Source organism: Diabrotica virgifera, chromosome 2, assembly GCF_917563875.1.
Source record: "Diabrotica virgifera virgifera chromosome 2, PGI_DIABVI_V3a".
NCBI lineage: Eukaryota > Metazoa > Arthropoda > Insecta > Coleoptera > Chrysomelidae > Diabrotica > Diabrotica virgifera.
Window position 1 is genome coordinate 44,847,925 of NC_065444.1, and position 14,208 is coordinate 44,862,132.

Consider the following 14,208-nt stretch of genomic DNA (forward strand, 5'->3'; position numbering starts at 1 on the left):
TTTTTTTGGTGGTTCAAAACTATTGAAGCAGCTATTTTTAAATGTAACTTTATGTGATGTGGTTGTTTGTGAAAAAATTGAGGATACGGCAACGGTGTCATATTATGTAAAGCTTAAAACCGTGCCTGGTCAATCAGATGATAGGGGGTACATTAACCGTTATAGAAGGAAATGTTATATAGGTTCTATTCATTGCACAAAAGATTAACTTTCTATTGCAAACAGAGAAATGGAGGAAGAATTTGTACAGCTAGCTAGATACAATACTTCAGCAAGAACCCCATTTTAACCATGGCATAATTGTTTTTATAATATAAGGTAGGAACTTAGGTATATTCTTTTATCTACGATTGTAGGTAAAAGAATTATCAAAATTTGGAGGAGCAATAAAAAGACGCCTTGTTTGTTAAATTTTAATACAAATTTGTTCAGTGGCGGCCGGTGAGGTAGTGCCATGGAGCCATGGCACTACCTTATTTTTATACAGAAACATATTTTTTATCTTTAAACCGTTTTAATGTCCGTTCATTTTTTGTGCGTATTTCTTTTTTCTTTATAAATTATATAAAATCTGGCAACTGTGCAGTGTAGTACAACCCTCGCCACTCACAGTGGAAGGAATGATCGCATCGTGTCCCGTGCCGAAAGCTTAGATGGCTCAGCTGAAAAGAGAAATATTTTACGAGCATTCTATGTAAGTGACAGAGATAGAGCTATATTGCACTTTTCATACACGTTTAAATGCGACTATTCGTGCCTGGCTCGATCTAATATTTTTTACTTTGCTCATCATAGTGAATAGTGGGATCGAATATCCAAAAAGATTCTCGTACAGGGTAGTACATACATTATATTTTCGAGTTTTTTTACGCGCTCGCTCGCTCGTTTTTGTATTTATAATTATTACATTTTTAATGATTAAACTTTTAATTATAAACTATTATAGTTTTAAGTAATTAAAATGTTTTTAATTTTTAATAAAACCCGAGTTAAATTCAGCTTATCGTGATAGTCTAATTAAACACAATGAACAAGAAGTGGATAAAAAATCGATATGTTTTGAATCAAATTAAAAATTATATCTATATTGTTTTGTGGAGCTTTCAAGTTAGTTTTGAGAAATCACGACGAAAAGGAAAATTCAGAAGATAGAAGCATCTTTATGGAACTGTTCAATGTTAGCCGAATTAGACAACGACTTAGGTTCACATTCAAAGTTCCAAATCTTTAAAAGCATGTACCTCAAAACAACACAAAATGAACTCCTTCAGTGCATCTTAGATGTTTATAATGAGGAAATAAGGAAAGAAATTGAAAATTATCTTTGTGTTGCAGTGATTGCCGATGAAACGACAGACGTCGCGTCGCTGGTGAATTTCAGTTACTTATAGTTGTCCGATATTTGTGTAAAGGGCGATAAGTTGAGAGATTTTGGAGATTTTACTTGTTGGACGGACATGATGTCAAATCAATCACTGAATGCATTTTAAATGTTTAAATTTCTTGACACCCCAGAAATGGTATATACCTACATAGTGTAAAAGTATCCGTACCTATTTTTTTTAATTTCTATTTTATACCTTTTTTGACAATATCTTGAACCCGTCACTAAAAATTTAGGCAGCTGCCCGAATTCTGGCACTACCTACTTTAAGTGATACGAGCCGCCACTGAATTTGTTTGATATATAGGTAATAGGGTAGGTGGGGGCAAAGGTACGCATTTTCTAAATTTTCATCTCTAGTGAATCTCCTAATACTTGAATTGGCACAGAGTATAGATGGAAGTGAAATTGATACATTTTGTAATCATATTAGGCAAATGGAAATTCTTCAATATTATTTTTATAGTGTTGATAACTTTTTGAAAAAAAATTGTAAATGCGTACCTTTGCCCCACCCAATGGGGCAAAAGTACGCACGTGCATACTTTTGCGGATTTGAGACATTTTGCAATTGAGACAAAATTAGCTGATGGAATATCAAGCTCAACTTGATATTGACTTTGAAGATTGACTTGAAACATGCATTTGCCAAGTCTACCTCACTGGGGGCAAAGGTACGCACTGCGAACGTTTGCCCCATTTCAACGTTCGCAGTGCGTACTTTTACCCCATTTGTGTGAGTACTTTTGCCCCATCCGGAAACCAATAATATATCTAACCTTAATATGAAACTATGCACATATGAACTTCAATCTGTTATGTAGAAGAAGACTTCTAACAATCAACTTTCAACATGCCTAACCAATAATAATCTGAGTTTGAAAGATTAAGAATTAGAATCAATCAATTTTTAAGAAAAATTAGATCAAAAGGTACAAAAATTATTTTTACCTCATTTTTGTTGTTGTGTTCGCCCTGATTGCGCCAAAGTTTCTCATCCAATGCTACTGAGTAGTACAAACATATGCCACAAGATGTTGTCGCCAACATATAAGAAGTTATTGAAAAATGTAAGTGCGTACCTTTGCCCCGTGCGTACTTTTACCCCCACCTACCCTATGTGTTTTTTCATTTTAAATGAAGATTTCATCTTCAAAAATTATGAGTAAATTTATATAAAATAATTTTAGACTTTTTCAACATTGTTTAATAATAATTAAACGCCATGTTTAAAATTTCTGAAAACATTTTACATAATGCCCTAAAAAGGTTTGGTCGGAGGTTCCAAGGAGGTTTTGGACGACCGTCCCAAGGAGGTTTTAGTCGGACATCCCCAGGAGAGTTTGGCCGGACGTCCTGGGCACGGATGATTTTGTAACATCGGACGTCCTCGGTACGTCCCGAGGATGTCTCAGTACCTGAAACGTACGTCCTCAGGACGTACGAATGTCCTAATGGTACATCCCGGGTACGTCCCAGGGATGTACTTGTGCTGTTTGGTTTCCAATCGTACACATTAGCAAAGTCCACCATTAGAAGAGGAATCAAAGCGAAGATAAAAGAACAGCAAATACAAGCCGGTGCTGGAAATCTTGGGCCAACCTAATAGTCACCAATCCCTCGCAACTTAGCGAGACCCATTAGTGTAGCCGTGTTCAAAATAACTACGGGGTATGACTACCTGGCCTCCCATCTAAATCGCATCAGCGTCCGCGAAAATGGCAACTGTCCACTATGTAATCAGCCCCAGATGGATGCTGCTCACCTTCCAGTGTGCCCAGCCCTGATTAACAGACTCACTCGAGGAGGATGTAGATCGCCTACGAGAAACGGCTCGTGTATACTGGTCAGCGCGCCACCAAATGGCTAACCCAAGGGTGAGCGTTGGCTAGTAAGTTTAGCGTCCGAAACAGGTTATAGTGCACCTGCTGAAAATCTGGATATTCCTAAGTCAGCTCCTGATTATAGAATGTGTTAAGTGGACCAAAGAAACTGACCTCTTGTAATATCTAAATTTTTGTGACTGGAGTGATCATCCAAAAGTAACAGAACCTTAGTTTCTTTCGATGATTTAGCTTGTTTCAGAAAATGTTGCATTCATTTAGGGAATACCTCCCCGTTCATCCATCCATTTGCTTGGTAAAACTCCACTTCCACATTATTACGAGGTAAAATAAATCAAGGAGGTATGAAACTTCCAAGGGCATTAACGCAGCAGACCATAATATAATGGTGGTCTTTCTCGGCACTGGTTAACAAATTGACTTGTTCTGCCCTTTGTTGCAAATACTTTCGGATTTTGTGATGAAACTTTGCTAAATCCAGATTCATCAACATTCCGTATTTGGTGGGGTTCGACATTATGCAGTTTCATTATATCAGCCAACAACTTAAAAAAGTATTTCCACTTAAAACGTCGCGCTCTGGCTGCTCATGTAGCATCGGGTATCCAAAGTGATATGGTCGAGTTTCGTTTTCTAAAGCCACTCAACCAATCCAAACCTGGCATTTCTTTTGCCAAAGGAAATTAGAAAATGGGAAGTTTCTTAGCAACGGCTATTTGGTAAGCAAGTTTTCATAAATCGGTTCTAGTCATTGTTCCTCCAATTCCTGTAAATGTCCAATTATTGGTGTTCCAGTTATCTGTTAAACATAGCTTTGTAACCAAATACATATATCACACATGTAAGTAATTAGTGTATGTGTGTAAATGTGATAGTGGTCAATTTTAAAAGATAAATTATAAGCGAACCAATCAATTACAGAGAAGTTTACTGAAATTGGTGTCCAAGTATCAACATGTCGAAAATTAATAGAATTAGGGTTTGAAAGTCGACGTACAGCTAGGAAACCTCTTCTTACAGAAAAATTAAAAAAAAACTAACGTATGGGCAAAAATACAGAACTTTACTGTAGAATACTGGAAAAAGGTTTGATATGGTTATAAATTGAAAGTTGATTAAAATTAAATTATATTTGTACTTTTTTAACAGGTTTGCTTCAATGCAGAAGATATCTGTGAAATTCTAGAGAGAGAGAGAGAGAATATATGTTTATTGTCTAAGAAAAAATCTTGTTGACAAACACTGTTTAAGAGTTTTAAATAAATAAATTAAATTAAAATATGACTAAATATAAAATATAACACATAACACATTTACATTATATAACAACTACAAAATATGTAGTATTGTCAAAAATAAAAAACAAACAAACTACAAGCTGTAAAACTAAATCACAAACAATAATGACAAACAAATTGACCAAAAAAAAAAAAAAAAATAAAATATACACAAGATTACAAATACATCAGCTCCAATGGTCCTCAAAAAATTCTGTCAGATCATAATAGGCCCTCTTAGCGAGCAGTCTATCTAATGAATTTCTAAACTTTCTAATAGTTTCCAAATTTTTTATTTCACTAGGTAGTTTATTAAAAATTTTGATGCCGTTAAAAATAAATGAGTCTTTGACTAGTGTGCTTCTAGGTGTAATCAAAGCTAAATTGCTAGCAAATCGTCCAGATCGATTATTATTTTCATATAGATGTTTATTCTTAAAAATAATGCTTGCCGTTTCCAAAATGAAAAGAGATACAAGTGTAAGGATACTGTGTTTAATAAATAAAGGTTTACACGTTTCTCTAGAATTTACCTGGCACAACAGGCGCACTGCCTTTTTTTGAAGCAAAAACACACTACTGAAAAGCTCTAACCAATAAAGCTCAATATATTAAACGAAGACCAATACATATCGATATTGAGGAATATCGATAAAAGCAAAGCAACATGCCAATCAGTGAAAACATTTCTGGTTGAGAATAGTCCAGGTTTCTCTTGAACTAGCAAGGAAATTCTGATCTTAATTCCATAAAAAAGGTTTAGCTCCTAAAACGAGAAATTTCCAATGAAAATGTCACCATAAAAAAAACCATAACGACATATTGAAGTGAAGTACCTACATTTAACTTTAGCCAATATGTGTACAATCAATAAAATCAAAGAAAAAGGGAGCTAACAAAATATAAAAAAAAAATATAAATATTGTAATATGGTCTGTTTTATCTATACTTTATTAAACATAATATAAATATTAATGTAATTTACATAAAAAATTAAATTTAAAAATAAATTTTCATTTGTAAAAATTCATATGCGGTCATAATAATTTTGCTCGGGGCTGTAGGTAGATACTTATAAAGAAAACAAAACTATTAAAATACATTTAACTGTATTAACTGTACATAATATTATACAAGCTTATTATAATGAATATAAATCTTAACTAATCGAACGATTTCTTTTCCCTCCAATCCAAAAACTCGTCAAAATCATCATCGACATCTTCATTATTATCAGTACTTGAATTCTGGTTTCTAGATTCGTTGGTTTGTGCCACCACTTCCTCTTTTTTCTTTTCCAAGTCAAGAACCCTAAAACAAAATAGATATTAATTACAGTAAAATTATTACTTCGAAAGAGTTACTATACATTTAACACTAAATAGAAAAACTGTTATACTTGTTAGTTTCTTTTCTAGTCTACTTATATAAAATTCATAAAATAAAAATAAATTTTACAATGATGCAATGGACAGATTGGAGCAGATACCCTGCTCGTGAATCAAAAACAAAATTAATATTTAAATGTACAAAAAATTACAAAACAGCGGATAAAATATAAATGAATATAAATAAATGAAGTACTTATTCAACAGTAAATATACCTAGATAATTTTTTCATTTGCTCATCAATTTCGTCTATCTGACGCTCAGCTGTAGCTTCTTCTTGATCTTCTGCAATGATGGCATTACTTTCATTGTCTGCTTCTTTAATAACCTTTAAAAACTTTTCCCATTCCTCTTCTACAGGATCTTTGTACTCTAGATTCCTTGCCTAAAAACAATAAACAGATAAAGGTTTATTATATTAAATTTATATATAGTTCATACTGTTGCATGTCATCCGTGTCATAGCAAATGATGGCACATGGTACCAACACACAATATTTAGGTCATAGGTATGTTACCTTTATAGCATTGTTTACTCACATACACTGGAATTACAGCCACTAGATATATTTTATTATACAGGATGTACAGAAACTCTACTGACAAACGAAAACAGGAGATTCCTCAGATAAATCTAAGATATTTTAACCTAATTCTTCTAGTCCAAAAATGCTTCCTAAGGGAGCTAGAGCTCTTTGAAGATGGCGTCTTGTAATTAGTTTTTCTTAAATAACTCCAGAACGCTTTTATTTAGAAAAATGAAAATTGGTACGCATCCTTATCTTCCAGAGATAAATCGATTACATTTATTGTGAATTTCTAGTACCGGTCATAGGCGTCCGTTTTGGGTAGGGCAACGGTTATTTTATCGCATAACTTTTATGTCTTTAACTTTCAAGAATTTTTAGCACTGGATTATTAAATTATGAGGTATGCGGTATGCTACTACTAAAAGGTACTCTTGCTTTAAGTCGGTAGAACACACCGTTTTCTAGAAAAATCGATTCGAAAATTTTTCTTTTATTGAATTTTCAAAAAAAATTTCAAAAAAAACCATTTAGAAAAACGAAAACTGGTAAGTTTATTTATATTCCAGAGATGAATCGATTTCATTAATTGCGAATTTCTAATACTGGTCACATACGTCCGTTTTGGGTAGGTCAAGGGTTATTTTATCGCATAACTTTTTTGTCTTAAATTTTTAAGAATTTTTGACTTTAGATTATTAAATTATGAGGGATTCTAGTACTAAAAGTTACTCCTGCTATAAGTTGGTAAAATACACCGTTTTTTTGAAAATTTTTCTCAATTTTTTTTCGAATTCAAAAAACGAAAAGTTTTCAAATCGATTTTTCCAGAAAACGGTATGTTCAACCAACTTAAATCAAGAGTAACTTTTAGTACTAGAATATCTCACAATATAATAATCCAGTATCAAAAATGCTGAATCGTTAAAGACAAAAAAGTTATGCGATAAAATAACCGTTGCCCTACCTAAAACAGACGCCTATGACCGGTACCAGAAATTCACAATGGATAAAATCGATTTATCTCTGGAAGATAAATATGCGTACCAATTTTTGTTTTTCTATATTTAAGCGTTCTGGAGGTATTTAAGAAAAACTAATTACAAGACGCCATCTTCAAAGAGCTCTAGCTCCCTTAGGAAGCATTTTCGGACTAGATGAATAAGGTTAAAATGTCTTAAAATTATATGCGGAATCTCCTGTCTTCGTTTGTCGGTAGAGTTTCTGGACACCTGTATATATGCGTACAAATATTATTTAAAGATTCCTATTAATGTAAACATTATATTTAACTTTTTTTATGAAGCACACTTGCTTGGATTTCACTTTAATTGCAATCAAACGAAGGTGATATTTTGGCATAAATTGGTAACACTTAAGTATTTGATTAAGGTAATGAAGGCTTCATGAGAGGGAAGTCTGGGTTACTTGATGAATTTGGCCTTGGACTATCTATCAGAGAACAAAATTGTGGTAGAAAATGGAGTGGCAGTTGATTTGATAGCTGGACTGCCATAGGGGTCATACCTAGGGTAGACATATGATGGGGTTGTGAGCCAACAATACATAGAGGGTAGAGGGTCCTTTCACACTAGCAAATGATCTCACTATGCTGGTAGTGGCAGCATAGTGACAGGGAGCTTCCCAAGGGATCAAGTAAAGGAACAGAAAAATATTGGAATGCTCTAGAAAGAGGGTGGTTTCAAAGAAATGAGTGTGGTGGACGAAGTTGCTGATTTCTAATCTGAGAAGATGGATGGAGTTTGGCATCAGTGTTTGGACCACCTGCTGACATACATGCTAACAGGCCATGGTTGTTTCAGGTCATCATTTACAGATTCAGGAGGCCACAAAGTGACAAATGCTTGAATTATGAAATACTTAGAAAGGGGGCTGCTCTTTTCTACAATTCAATGCTATTATTTCTGTTAACAACTATAGCTAGTTAAGGTGGCATTTTTAAATTTAAGATTAATATAAAATCATAATTTTGCCTAAGTATCATATAAATGTAAACAAATTAATACCTTAGCATCTAATTTTGGATCATCAAAAAATCCTTCAGGAAGTTCATCTTTGCCATCAGAAACCTGATCTACTTCCATCGTATCTACCTTTTGTTCTTTTTTAGAACTCATTGCTTTGGATGTAGACTCAGTTTTGGCTTTTGAATCAAAAAAATCATCTGGCAGTGCATTACTCGTTTCTTTAAGGCCATTATTGATACTAGTTTCAGTCCTTTTGCTAACTGGAGCATTTTTTAAAATACCTTTGATTTTTTTCTCTGGAACTTCGGGCAAAGGAGGGGTCAACGGTCGTTTCAATGGCTGGGTAAAGTTATTTGTTCTTTCCTTTAATTTCTTTGCTACGTCTATATTTTCTTTGTGCTTTTTTGAGTTTATATGCGATGACCACACGGATTCTGAACGCACTACCCATTTACATAGCACACATGTGAGCTGACCCTGGTCGTTATATGTACAAAGTATTAAGGAAAACAGACATTGAAAATATATAAGTAGATGCATATTGTTATACCTACAGGGTGTAACAAAAAGGTAAGTAGGTCATAGTTAACACTTACATGGACAGTGCTTCAAATGTCTAAGCTAGTATTGTGACACTATACTTAAGTATTTTGCAAAGAAATTGCTGAATTGCTTTTAGAACTTTATGGAAACTTTTATTGGAACTTTTTAGAAGTTTATGGAAACAATGAGTTTTCAACATTTTTTGTAAGCATGAGTTTGACGACCATGGATGTCATGTCACATTTTTCATATACATACAGTCGTAAAAATGAAAGAATACCCATGAACGAACATATAAAACACGCTGTATTTTCCTGTCACCGTGTCACACAAAAAATTTTCCAGCGCAAGTACATGTAATAATTATTATTACATGGGCAATGCGCTGGGCAATTTTCTTTGTGACACGGTGACAGGAAAATACAGCGTGTTTTATATGTTCGTTCATGGGTATTCTTTCATTTTTCCGACTGTATATTATGTAGATGTAATGTGACTTTTTTGACAACGAATTTTTGTGACAACTCATTATTTTAAAAAGGAAGTCTATATAGACGTAGTGTCACATTACATTGATGTTCTAGAAAACTATTAGTGATTGCACTTATATTGAAAATGGACATGTGGCATTCTTATAGCAGGAATGTCTTAAAAAAATAACTGCAATTTGTGCACTCCATGCAAATTATATGGAAGTTTTGTTCCGTTAAACTCCCCAAATGTTATTGTATGTTTTAATTAAATTATTTTTGTGCTACCATTAGTTAAACATACTGTTTTAACACTTAGTATTTTTTCGATAAGCCAGTTTTTATTGAGAAAATCCACCACATATTTGTAAATGGTTAAGTAAGATTATAGAGACCTTGTAATAATAAGAAAATAACTGATTTTTTGTCACAGTTCTGTTGGGATAATTTATTTTTAGGAAAAACACTGAATCAAATTGTAAATATTTTCTATGATATAGTTTACTTAGCTATAGAATTATTCATCCCCCTAAAAAGGTATTCAAAACGTAGATTCCCTCCTTGGTTCTCTTTAGAGTTAAAGAACCGGATAGTTGAGAAAAAGAAAGCTCACAAAAAATATGTTTTATCTAAATCAGTTCTGGATTATCAGACTTTTTCACAGCTGAGGGCTAATTGTAAATTGTTAAAAGCTGAAAGCTACAGAAATCATATTTACTTAACAGAATTATCAATAAGAAATAATTTGAAGGGATTTTGGTCGTTTGTGAATTCACGGAGAGGAAAGCCCTCTATGCCAGCTGTGTTGAGGTATGGTGGTGTTGAATCCGGTCATGGACCAGATATTGTAAATCTTTTTGCAGAATATTTTTCTACAGTATATTCCACTCAAATATGTGTCATACCCAGTGACTCACCTACATTTGGTCTTACTAATCTGACTGGTTTCAACATAACTATATCTGATATTTATCTAAAATTATCAGAACTGGATGCGAATAAGGGTCCTGGTCCTGATGGATTGCCTCCTAGCTTTCTCAAGAACTGTTGTTTTATATTATCCAGACCTCTTTTTCACATCTTTAATCTATCCTTAAATACGGGTGAATTTCCAGAATGTTGGAAAAATAGTTTTTTAACACCCATTTATAAAGCGGGAGATAATTCATTGGTGAATAATTACAGGCCCATTAGTATAATTAGTGTAATACCAAAGATATTTGAATGTTTTGTATGTGACTATCTTAAAGCTTCACTTGAAAAACAACTAGTAGACCAACAATTTGGATTTCGGAATAACAGATCAACCGAATGTAACACACTAGTATTTGTGGACTTCCTGAGGAAGGCATTGGAGAGGGGTTGTAGGGTACATGCACTATACACCGATTTCTCCAAGGCCTTTGATCGGGTCAACCATAATATTTTAATATTTAAACTTAAACAAATGGGTGTTAATGGTCCACTTCTTGAGTGGCTGAGAACATACTTGATTGACCGAGTTCAGATGGTGCGTATCAGGGATTTTGTTTCCAGTGAGATTAAGGTTCATTCAGGAGTACCTCAGGGTTCACATTTGGGGCCCCTGTTATTTAACATATTCATCAATGATATACACCACTGCTTCCGACACAGTTCACCTCTGCTTTTTGCAGATGATCTAAAGTTCTATACAATTATCAACAATACAGAAGACTGTATTAATCTTCAACATGATCTTGATCGGTTGAGTGAGTGGTGTATGTTGAATGCCATGGCCCTGAATGAATCTAAGTGTCATGCTATTTATTTTGGACGATCGAGAGACCCAATAGAATATAATTATAATATACAGAATATTCCTGTTGACTGGGTTACTGAAATTCGTGATTTGGGAATTAATTTAGACTGTAAACTTTTATTTGAATCACATTATACATCAAAAATTTCCAAATCTTTACAAATGCTTGGTTTTATAAAAAGATGCACTAGAGACTTTCAGAATATTGATGCAATTAAATTACTATATTGTTCTTTAGTTAGACCTCATCTAGAGTATTGTTCTTGTGTTTGGTCTCCATCTTATAATATTTACATAACAAAAATCGAGACAGTCCAACACAAGTTCTTAAGGTACATAGCATATAAACTGGGTATACCTTTTGAGTTAAATCAGTTAAATTATTATCAAATTGAAACCCAATTGGGTATTCTCTCATTGCGTGACCGACGAGTAATTAAGGATGCAAGGATGCTCTATGGCATAATTAATTCAACAGTTTTGTGTCCTCAGCTACTTGAGCAGGTTGGTCTCCATGTACCTCTCCGCAGAACTCGATTAAATCAAACATTCTATGTTCCTATCCATAGAACCAACTATGCATATAACAACTTTTTATCTCGAGCACTAAGATGGGCAAACACTCAACCTGATCTAGATTTCTTTGCACCGAAGTCTGAATTCATCTCTGGCCTCAGACGTTTGTTTGTTTGAGTAGTTGTTGGATATTCATTATTGTGATATATGAATCTGATTTATGTGTTTAAGTTTGTGATATTTATATTTTATTGTATTATTGTTTTATTATTACTATTTTACTGTAGTTTTATTATTATTGACACATGTATTATGTATATTGGACTTATAAACTTGTAATCTTATTGGGCAGTGTCCCGTTGAAAATAAATAAATAAATAAATAAATAAATAAAATTTATTAATATAGTCTGTTCGCTAAACTCAGACGCAACTTTCTAGATATTTTAGTCGGTAATTTTACCAATTTTAGTAAAATTGGCAAAAAATAATTACTAAATAGTTAATAATCACTAAATAGTTAGTAATTTTGCCAATTTTTGCAAAATTGGCAAAAAACAAAAAAATTATCGACTAAAATATCTAGCCAGTTGCGTCTGAGTTTAGCGAACCGACTATACTTTACATTTTGTTAGGTACCCAAAAATTTTGAAACATTAAAACATAAGCCATATCTAAGAGGGAAAGTTTTAAAAACATTGTGTTATACTAATGATAATTTGATAATGTAACACAATGATAATTTAATTAGAACATACACAAAAATTTGGGGACTTACCTTGGCTGTTGTAATGTTAAAAAAAGTGGGTCCCTATGACCACTAGTCTCCCGTTTCTATGCTTTTGAGATACGGTGTGTGGTTTATGGTGTGTCACGCTGCTGTTATCAACAACAATATGAGACACATTCCTTTCTTACAGCAACCAATGTGTTCAGGGAACAAAACCCCCTAATCTTTTTATGGAGTGCACAAATTTCACTTGTATTTTTTTAAAGATGTTCCGGCACATGTCCATTTTCAATATAAAATCTCTAAAAATTTTCGATATACAGTAGAACGTCAATAATCCGGATTAATTGGGACCGGACTCCATCCGAATTATCAAATTATCCGGATTATCGAAATTATCTTAATAAATGGCCAGTATACACATTGAAGGACCGGTCTTTTCACCTCCGAATAACTATTTATCAGGAAGTTTATCCGGCAGATTACATGTAAATCTGTCAAATAAACCTCCGGATAACTAGTTATTCAGAGATGAAAAGACCGGGCCTAAGTACAACAAACATTTTAAAATTTTATATTTTCTCTTATATACCTAGTAAAGGATCTAGAAGTGAAATGAATCAAAACATTTTTTATGTTCAAACACAGTATTGTCATGCAGACGCATTGTAAAGAGCATAGTTCAACGGCGGATGGTATGTACGATGTTTTATTTTTGCTAGATACAAATCCGGATTATTGACGGTCCGGATTTTTGACGTCCGGATTATCGACGCTCTAATGTACTGGAAAAATTGATTTTCATTTTGTAACTTCAAAGGGCTGTAACCTTTTTTATGTGCACATATGTATTAAGGTATGTTAGGTTCAATCCTGACACTATTTTTGGTCCCAGAAATCCCAGAATATGTGATTTAATTTATGACCTAACTTTTTGTTACACCCTGTATATTCATCTAAATCTAAAGGCCCCCATTAATGTTAGAATCGGTACCGACACTTGTTGAAAGTATCAGTTTCGTGATAGAAATCTCATAGTAGGTATATTTGTCTGTCTCAGTATCACAACTCTCTATCTTTGTTGTCTACAACTCTATCACCGTCTATATCACTGTCATTACAGTGATATAGATAGAAACAGATACAAATCTGATAATACATATATGTGTATCATAACTTGTCAGGATAGATGTATCATGTATCACACATATTATGAGATTTGTATCTGTTTCACGACAGTAACACATACAATGTTAGAGTTGTAGACGACGAAGATAGAGAGTTGTGATACTGATACAGCAGTACTGAGATAGCCAAATACACTATGTGATTTGTATGGGGATTCCCTATACTGATACTTGCAGTGCAACATGTATCCATACCGATCTCAACGTGAATAGGGGCCTTATTATAAGCTAAATTAACAATAAAAAATAGGATAACAAATATAAGAAAATAACATTATTTTTAAATTGGTTAAAAGGATATTTAGCTAGTGGTGAATCAATCCTCTTCACATCCTTGGTTTTAGTTTTATGATCATTCATCAGTTTTCGTAATTCTGACTGGTTCACTTTTTTCTTGGCATTTTTAAATATAGCTGACATTTTGTAGAAATTCTAACAAATAAGTTTTCAAAATTATAAAACACAAATACAAATATTAATCCTGGCATTTGTTTTCCATTTCCACTACTGTCAGACTGTCACTGTCAGTAGTGTAGTCAGTTGTCACTGAACATGTCAGATGTCAGAAAATGTA

The 14,208-nt window shown here is 33.4% G+C and overlaps 1 protein-coding gene across 1 annotated transcript; it reads right to left on the reverse strand.

Annotated features, from left to right (window-relative positions):
* Positions 1 to 5,597: 5,597 nt before the first annotated feature.
* LOC114339565 (zinc finger protein 830) lies at positions 5,598 to 14,171 on the reverse strand. The gene is made up of 4 exons (XM_028290218.2): positions 13,936 to 14,171; positions 8,449 to 8,899; positions 6,110 to 6,279; positions 5,598 to 5,816 (listed from the first exon to the last, which is right to left on the reverse strand). Exons 1-4 carry the CDS (start codon positions 14,052 to 14,054, stop codon positions 5,669 to 5,671), a joined length of 888 nt encoding a protein of 295 aa, XP_028146019.2. The 5' UTR covers positions 14,055 to 14,171; the 3' UTR covers positions 5,598 to 5,668.
* Between the last annotated feature and the right edge of the window lie 37 nt (positions 14,172 to 14,208).